The sequence below is a fragment of the Alosa alosa genome, chromosome 3 (assembly GCF_017589495.1).
Source record: "Alosa alosa isolate M-15738 ecotype Scorff River chromosome 3, AALO_Geno_1.1, whole genome shotgun sequence".
Taxonomy (NCBI): domain Eukaryota; kingdom Metazoa; phylum Chordata; class Actinopteri; order Clupeiformes; family Clupeidae; genus Alosa; species Alosa alosa.
In genome coordinates this window covers 1,981,068-1,991,067 of record NC_063191.1, presented here as the reverse complement: position 1 = coordinate 1,991,067, position 10,000 = coordinate 1,981,068, and the positions used below count along the sequence as shown (strand labels likewise).

Here is a 10,000-nt window from a genome sequence, read left to right as displayed (position 1 = left end):
CACACACACACACACACACACACACACACACACACTGGACCAGCTTACGCATTCTCCTGGTCCTGTTCTTTCTGTAAACTACTGTAGCGTTCCAATGAGTACGCATGCCACACACACACACGCATACACACACACACACACACACACACACACACACTGACCAACCTACATACCCTGGTCCTGTCCTTTCTTCAAAATCTACCGTAGCTGCCCAATGAGTATGCACACACACACACACACTGACCAGCCTACGCACCCTGGTCCTGTCCTTCTGCAAACTACTGCAGCTGCCCAATGAGTACGCACACACACACACACACACACACACACACACACACACTGACCAGCCTACGCACCCTGGTGCTGTCCTTCTGCAAACTACTGCAGCTACCCAATGAGTACGACACACACACACACACACACACACACACACACACACACACTGACCAGCCTACACACCCTGGTGCTGTCCTTCTGCAGGCTACTACAGCTGCCCAATGAGTACGCACACACACACACACAAACACACACCCTGACCAGCCTACACACCCTGGTGCTGTCATTCTGCAGACTACTGCAGCTACTGACTACTGTGTGTGTGTGTGTGTGTGCGTGCGTGCGTATGTGTGTGTGTGTAGGTTGTATTCCCTTCCTTGTCTACAGCACCTGGATGTCTCTTATAACCTGCTGACTTTCCTCAGTAGCAGCATCAGAAACCTCAGGTACCAATACACACACACACATATATCTCAGACCTCTACTGAAACACACACGCTCACACACACATACCTCAGCAGATTAGCATCCAGCTTGACTAATCTTCACTGACCTCAACTAGACCGGCATGCAACTTGGGCATCATAATTGATGACCGACTGAACTTCTCTGAGCATGTAGCCTCACTTATAAAAAATGACGTTAGTCTGCACACTGAGAACTCCATTTTAAAAGATTTTAATCACCACATGTGACGTTTCGGGCTGAATACCCTTCTTCAGACATGAATTAAAATCTTTTAAAACGGAGTTCTCAGTGTGCGGACTAACGTCATTTTTTATTTCTGAAGTATTCTGGTCCAGCACCTGTTTGAATCTGGATGTGCGCGTTCTTCTTTTGTACTCATGTAGCCTCACTTGCAAAATAATGCCAGTTTGTCCTGACAACATTAGGAAGATCAGTCATGTTGTAATCATATTGTAATCAGTCCTATCAGAGCTCATCTGACACATGGTTCAATCATATCGTAATCATATCATAATCAGTCATATCGTAATCATATTGTAATCAGACATGTTGTAATCATATCATAATCAGTCATATCAGACCTCATCTGACACATGATTCCACACAAGGTCCTGTACGAGGACACATGTAGCTGGCCAGAATCTAATTAAATCACATGTAGCTACTCTCCACTGGCTCCCTCTAGTGGCCAGAATCTAATTAAATCACATCTGAGGGACCCATAAACATTTGGTCTAATTCAAGACTCTTTTCCTCAGTGGTTCTTTGTTGGTGGAATGAGTTGCCCAGTGCTCTCTGTTCCTGCGATAGTTTTGGGTCTTTCAAATGTGTCTAAAATCATATTATGTTCAGCATACGCTTAATTAATTAAGTGGTGAATCATGGTTTATTTTTTTTTTCTTTTCTTTAGGCTATTGATCATTGGTATTGATCATTAGTATCGATCATTGGTATTGCATTGAGGCTTTAGGCTATTGATCATTGGTATTGCATTGAGGCTTTAGGCTATTGATCATTGGTATTGATCATTGGTATTGCATTGAGGCTTTAGGCTATTGATCATTGGTATTGCATTGAGGCTTTAGGCTATTGATCATTGGTATTGCATTGAGGCTTTAGGCTATTGATCATTGGTATTGCATTGACATTATTGTTCATCATTGCTATATTCCTTAAAGCCCCCCTGTGTAGCGTTTTCAGTTGTTTGTTAACAAGATCAACATTTCCCATTCATAAAAGTGGTCTCATTCATGTTTAATTACCACCACCACCAATTCAAAGCATACCAATTGGCTTAGAAAATCTCATTTAAATCTAAGATAGCAGTCAGGGGCTTACTCAGTCGCGGTATCGCATGCTTCATATTAAAAATGTCAATGTGGGTGGCCAGGTATGGACATAATATGTAAAATACAGCCCAGTCTTTGAAGGCCTGGATGCATAGAAAACATTAGCTTGGATTCATCTGCAGAATTTCCCTACATTCAGCAATGTAAGTTACGAGCCCATTTTCTACAAGTCATGTCTTCCTAACAGTCCGACATTGTATTTTCCAACTAAATAAATAAAGAGAAATAATTTTGTTTGTGATCTGTCACCAGCTCACTTGATCTCTAGTTTCTAGACCCAGAGACAGTTGACAACCTAACCCAACATAGTTATGCTAGGAATAATAGTCTAATCAGTATGTAACCATAGTAGGTGCAGCAAGTGCAGTCGCACAGGGCCCGCGGACCTCCCGGGGCCCGGCCGCTACCTCGCCTCTGCCTTTTTTTTTTTTAGAACTTTAGAATGTTAGAGCACGGAGAGTGGGGGTTAGCCTGGGTGTTCCCCTGCCTGCCTGCTGGGCGATTTGATTCACGCTGCTAAGGCAGCCTGAGACCATGGAGCAAATTTTCGCCTGAGATAGGGACCAATCACAGAACAAGGGGAAAAAAGCAAGACAATGATGAGCTATGTTGGGACGCATTTGATAGACATCCGTGGCACCCAATAAAACGGATCTGGGCATTTTCAAATCTGTAGAAAATTAACGCTTATTCCTCAGACCACGCCTCATTGAGAAGTGGTGGCACCAGCCAGGCTAATTGAAGGCCACTTTAACGATCTATCGGAAGATAACCGATGCAGGAGAGATACTTCAAAGTGCAGGTATTTAATGCAACTCTGGACATCATAATGGGTCAGCTCTCCCCAAAGATTTGCAAGGCATGCGAAACTTGTCGGTTTTGAGTCTTTTCGTCCTATGACCCTTCAACTCGCAGGTGATGAACTGCTTGGCAAGACGTTTGTCAGACCATTATAGGACATTGCACCGACATTCCCAACACAACTCCTCCTTATTCAGGTCTTGCTTTTAAAGCAGAGATTTCCTAGAAGTCATCTATTTTTCAACTTACAAAATGCTGGTGGTAGATTATGACAGCGTAACATCCACATTCGGGGAAGTGTATACTCATGTTGTTCTGATATTGCCTGTGACTGTGGCAACCGCTAAAAGCCGATCTTTTTTTTCCAAACTCAAACTTATTAAGACCTATACCCTAAGGAGCAGCATGGGGGCAGGAGAGACTGCGGGTTAGCTATCCTGTCCATTGAAAATTTAGAGCCAGAGCATTAAATATTGGGAACATCGCTGACGATTTTGCACAACAAAGGCTGCGTAAGATGGCCTTCTACTCTAATGGCCTAATTCGCGATATTGGGGATTGTATGCATATGAATGATTTTATTTGGTTTCTGGATGGTTAAATAAGTTAGGCTACATTAAGTTTGTTTCCTTCAAAAAGGAAGTTTATAAACAAAGCAATCCACGCTTGCAGTTTCAGCAGAGGGTTGAAGAGGCGATTGAGTGTTCCCCATAATTCCATGCGAGTTGATGTTAATGTAGTAATATTAGATTACCCTGGCCTGCAGGCTGTTAATAAAATAATTTTTTTATGTTTTCACATGTAATGGATATGTAGTCGTGTGTTTTTTATTTGAAATTGTAATCTGTAACTACTAAACTACGGTGCCTCAGGCCTTTTGCATAAACAATTGAAGTCACCCTTAATGTGTATTGCATGTATCAGAGCTAACGCATCCTGGCCAAAAGTTCGTCGGTATGGGGCCCGTGTAGCGCTCTTGCAGCTGGGCCCACCATTGGTTTGTTACGCCACTGAGTCTAATCACAAAGTTGCTGAACGTGTTATTCCAGTTTGCAACAATATAGTTTAACCAAAGTCCTTAGCTGCAGTAGCCTACTACCTAGCCGTTCCCATTCATTTTCCGTTTACTGTCCTAACAATAGCTAGCTAGCTCGGTCCGGAAAGAGTTGCATTGAATCGCATACGCTAAATGGCAATAAAATAGTACACATAATGTTGTTGTTATTGCTTATTCAAGCTGCACTCGCCAAAATGCATCCTAGGTGTTTTTGTGAATGGGAGTCGAGGGGCACTAGCCTACTATTTTGATCGTCAAAATGGCTATTTTAAAACACTAAGAAGGCTCGACACAATGTGAACTTTGACGAGTATCATCAGTGTCTCACATGAACTTGAGCATTGAGAACATTGTTAGTGTACACATTTTAAAAAAGAAAGGTTTTGGACAACTCACCTTTGACTGGCATGATGGCAGCGAAAGCAGAAACCCAAGTGAGTTGTTCAAAACCTTTCTTTTAGTGAACACTGTGACGAACAATGTTCTCAATGCTCGAGTTCATGTTTAGAGACACTGATGATACTCGATCGAAAGTTTCATGTTGTGTCGAGCCTTCTTAGTGTTTTTATAAACAGCATTTTGACGCCGACCATGTATCAAAAAATAGTTCCCATTCAAAACTCCATTTGACCCAAAACGACAACACGGACAAGTTTTGAAAGTGGCGCTCAAACATAATTCATGCTTTTAAACCTAAATTTTGACCGTGTAGATTCACAAAACACCCTAGGGTGCATTTTGGCGAGAGTTACGCTTTCAGAGAGAAGTTTATGCTTCAACGTGCTAGGAATCCAGAACTAGTGTCAGTTTTGATGTGTGATGGCTCCCGTAGTTCTACACGAGGCAGCGCTTGAGAGGCTGGTTGCTATATAACTCCTAACCTCTAGATGGGAATTTCTTACACAGGGGGGCTTTAAAGGTGCTCTAAGCAATGCCACATGTTTTTTAGGCTAAACATTTTTTTATGTCACTTACTCCAAACATTACCTTACCAACCGCTAGCTGTCTGTGTCCTGAATACACTGTTAAAAAACACAATCTCTGTGGACAGCCCAGGCTCCAAAAACGGCAACAAAGCCTACAAGCCCTGGGCAAACCTAGCTTATAAAAACATAACAAACTGTTCCAGCAAATCACAGACGAGATGCGCGTTTAGGAGAGTTTCAATTGCACGGGAGCAGCACAGGAGGGAGGGGGAGGAAGTAGCGAGCTAGCTCTCTGTTCTGTTTGAAAGTCAACAGAAGTGACGTTGCCCAGCATCCCTTAGAGCAGGGGTCTCAAACTCAAATGAGCTGGGCACCACTTCTGCCAATGTCATCTGATTGGAGGGCCACGTCAGTGTTAAATTTCCTAAAATGCTAAAATACTGTATTTTCAAACACAAAACTACAAACAGAAAGTGCAAGTCTTAAACACCTGTGCTAGCATTTTTAGCTTATCAATAAAATAATGATAAAATAAATATTAATACAAATGATAAAAACAAACAAAAAATCATTAAAAAACAGTAGGCCTATGTCTGTGTTTCACACCAAATAAAAATATTTTCCTCTCATAACTTTTTTAAACCTGGCAAACTAGGCATCAGGGTTAAGAAAGCAACACCATTGGATTTTTATATCAAAGGTCATGGCTTGAAAGTGGTCAGAGATAAAGTCCTACTGTAAATATAAAAATCTTTGAGTATAAACAAAAGTTTATGAAGGGGGTAAATTTACCCATCTAATTTGCTGGATGGCAAGTACCTCAAGTGATGCACCTCATCTGGATGAACATATTTGAGCAGGTTTACTTTCCTTTTTGTCATATTACCCACATAACAAATTAACAGGAAAACACCTAAGATGTACCAACAATAGTAAACTATTACTAGCCTATAACCACAAGGCCTACAATAAAGGATCCTGGTCAAATCAGTAACTATCGCGGGTAATCTGAGTAGCCAGAAGTTTGCATCATATTGCGGGTGACTTTGTAGTTTAGAGCCCTATTTCTACTAGCCTTGCTGTCTGTACCACGTCCATCACGGACACTATTATCACGATTACCACTGCAACCTCCAAGCTATGTTGGGCAGAGGATCGAAATAAGCATGGTATGCTAGTGGACACCGTCGTATAGGCTACACGCAACGCACCTCCGTTCACAGACGCACCGTGACTATCACTCTCAATAGATCAGGGGTTCTCAAAGTTTTGATTGGTGAGGGCCAATTCAGGAACCCAACATTGACCTGAGGGCCACCAAAGGGGTGGGGGGAGAAAAATAAAAAAATAAAAAACTGGAAAAAAAATCCCATTTGTAATAATTTTAATGACCAGTTTGCATCTCTACAGTTTATATTTATTGCATTAAACACATTTTAATTAAGTGTGCTTGCAAAGCAGCACACTTATTGTTCTTCTTAAGTTTTATTATTATTTTCCCGCCTCCTAATTTTTGTCAGCTCCTAGCTTCTAGGCCCTTTTGAGACAGAGACACCGTTCCAACTTTAAAACGTCCGTCAGTACCGTGTAAGTTGGTCGCGAAGATGACGACAGGTGGGCGTGCCGTTCGTCCGCCATATTGGATTGAACAGAAAGCAAAACTAAATTTTCACAGGTCACAATTTGGTCCTAACGCCACTAAACTTGACGACATTATCCTTAGACCAAGCCTCACAAATGTTAGTGGAAGGATTTTTGATTTTCGAAAGCGTTTGCCCGTCACAGCCAAACTAAATCGGCAGCGAAGCTCCGAAACAGGAAGTCGTATATGTATATGTTGTATATGAACTGGGGACTCCAGTGTGAGGGTGCATAGGCAAAAAAAAAAAAGAAATATTCCAAAAGTTTCCATCATTTGGCAAACCACCCACGGGTATTTGGTAACTCAGACCATTCACCTTTTCACCATTCACCTTCTATCACAATGCCTTCCATGTATGCACAATGTCTCAGAGCAGACACAATGTCTCCAGGCAACCTTGCCCAATCATGAAATCCTTGCTCTGCCATGGGATAGTATGGACTGAAATAGCAAGGAGAACAGTAGCTATATATAGCTTACATAATAGAGTTGTTTTCACATTGACGGTATTCAAATTAAATTTTTCATTATTGTTACATATCATGATGGGAGAGTATTATTAAAAATGTTACAAGTATGCAAATGCATATGTTTACGGGCATTTAGGTTTTACTGTGTTGTTTTGTTGTAAAGACATGCAAGGCATTCTGGGCCGTAATGAACAGTGGTCGGCAGCACTCCATAGGCTACGTATTAATATGAATAGGTGTTTCTGTAAACCTAGGGATAATAAACAGCTATCTCTGTTACAAAAACGAGCTGGAAATCGCTCATTGAAGAGGGTACTATGATAAAAAGATTGTTTTCCTAAAAAGCATGGAGTTGGATTGGAAAAGAATAAACAATCAATGTCACGTTAATGTTAAATAGCCTAGAACTATCTGAACGCTTAGGTGGCAACGTTGTATTACATTTCACTAGTGTAGCCTACTTGAAATACGGTGTGAGATTCCCAAGCAAGGAAGGTGCAAATATTATGTAATTTATCATGGGAAATTATTGAAATGTTATTTTTGTTTATTCTAATTGCAAACCACACACATCCATTCGGAATCACACGCACACATTTAATACTGAAAGACTATCATTTTGTTTATTTGATGTTGCCTTAGCAACACAGCCTTCAGAGCAAAGATTCTAGAACAGGGCCAGGAGAGACACGCTTTTGAGTTTGTGGCCAAGAACCTAAAATATCGGTTTCATGTGCTGGATGGTGTCGCCTTTATGAAAGTAAGTGTTTTATACAGTTAACGTTACAGACATAATGAGTCATGTTGTAGTGGTCAACATAAATGTGCCCCTTCTGTTATTAGAATGCAAAGCGGAGAAGCATGCTAAGCAGATATTTAGTATCATTAATTTCTTGTGTGGCTAGCTATAGGGAGGAGGAGATGTAGTGCTATGTTGCTAATTGGGATTTATGTTGTTTAGCCGAATGCCATGGTCATTTGATTTGAGATGCTTGCACTCAGAACTGGCACCGTCCGCGATGTAACTTTAGGACTGCTATTTTTTTACTAACAGTAATTCACGAAGCACTTTAGCCCTAAAAGTAGCACCCACGTTTGTGACGGCTTAAAAGAAGTGGCAAGGACTCCTAACGCCGATGTTTTGAAAATCGTCTACTATTGTCTACAGGAGCTTCCAATCGAGGGAACTTGCATTGTAGGCATAACTAAGGGATGCAATAACACCACCAACAACCAAAACTAGCCTACTCATTGTCAACATGTACATGAAATGTAGCGTTTCATGTGGATCAAATTAAAATGTTTTCTTTGCAAACGTAAGCATAGGCATATGGTGACAGATTAATTTATTAATGCTGCTGTGTGAATCACGGTAAGTAAAGGAATGAAGTGGCCACTTCTTAATGGGACCCACTGTATGGAAGTGGAATAAGTAAAATAGAGATGTTTTAAATAAGATAAGGTTAATCAGAATTCTACGATATGCCCGCTTTGACAACGGCAGAGATAGAACTGGCCTTTGGCCATAGCAACCATCCATTTAGAACGACTGGCCTTCATAGCAACCAAAGATCTGAGCTGTGTTGCAATGTGAGGCAAAGTATAGAAAGGTGATGAAACATACAGAGACAGGTCAAGAAATATAGTGCAATGTAGACAGTAGTATACAGTTGATTTACAGACGGTGGTTTAGAGTAATATGAAGTATTCCTTTATTCTGAGATAGGCTACATCAATAGGCTCTCAAAACAACCCCAGGCTCACAAAACAATCCCAAACAGACATACGGTCTTTATAGAGCAAATCCATATAGAGTATTTGTCAAATAAACCAGTAAAACATAATTTGTGGGATGGAATATATAACATTCACACTCATAGCTCATACTTTTTTTAAAATAAATCAGTGAAAAAGTATCCTGACAAACAAGTAGCTTTTAATGCCTTGGTCATATTTCATAATTTCAATTCCTCTGTAGGTTACCTGATAGCCCAGTTTGAGAGGCGCAAGACATTGACATTATTTATTTTTGCAGCCAATCACTGCTGTCATTTTATTTTTATTGATTTGATCTCAGTCATAAAAGCTAAATTCGAAGGCAGGCCAAAGGTAAAATCCAACGAATCACATTCAACCCGCAAGCCAATAGTTGAATAGCCCTCTCCTAGAGCTTTTGGGATATTGCCACTGCTCCAACACTGAAAGGCACCGTTACAATGCCTGGATCAAGCCAGGTTCAGCATAGCTTATGCCACTGTCTGCTCACGTTGCTGACCGGACCAGGGCAAGCACACTTTCGCAGTTCCCGCCGGAAATGCAGTCTAGTTCATACTGTAACTGAGGCTAAACCTGGCAAAACTTGTGAAAATCTTAAGAAGAATTGCAATGCACACACAATCCCTGTGGTTCTCTACCCTCAACAGACAAATTTGGGATATAACAGTTCAGGTTGCAGTCCATTTCAAATTAGTACAAATTTATTTAGAACAAACAGTCTCAGTGTGCCTTGCTTCTTATCAGCATAGGCCTTTTTCAGGGCCAATTCCAGCTACCAAAGCACCACAGGAAAACCTGACGGCCACGAAACACCACTAAACGGAGATCCATTCTTTTCAAAGCACACAGTACAGTTGTACACAGTACAGCTGTACAGTTTTAACAGTTTTACAGATGTTATCAGATGTCATCGCGGGCCGCCAGAAATGTTTTCGCGGGCCGCCATTGGCCCCCGGGCCGCACTTTGAGAACCTATGCAATAGACGATCGATAATCTCCAAAAGGATATTCTCCTTCAGAATCAGAAAAGGTGAAAACCCAAGCCTACCCAAGACTTCATCACACGTGAACGTTTTGTGTCGGCCTATTTCTGCTTCAATTTGTACAAAACTATGGCCTGCATTGCTTCCGCGCCATTACAAATGCACGTCTTCTAGCCTACAAGTATTTCTTTGTGTTTCTCGCGTGTAATACAAGTATTTCATGAACACTTTGTGCAGCGATTTTGGGTTTGA

The 10,000-nt window shown here is 41.2% G+C and overlaps 1 protein-coding gene across 1 annotated transcript in view; it reads left to right on the top strand.

Annotated features, from left to right (window-relative positions):
- Positions 1 to 10,000, top strand: part of LOC125292566 — a gene marked incomplete at its 5' end in the record, with an annotated part of 11,891 nt that overhangs the window by 546 nt on the left and 1,345 nt on the right. Inside the window, 1 exon segment of the mRNA XM_048239942.1 lies at positions 639 to 722. Within this exon segment, the coding sequence (XP_048095899.1) occupies positions 639 to 722 (84 nt within the window).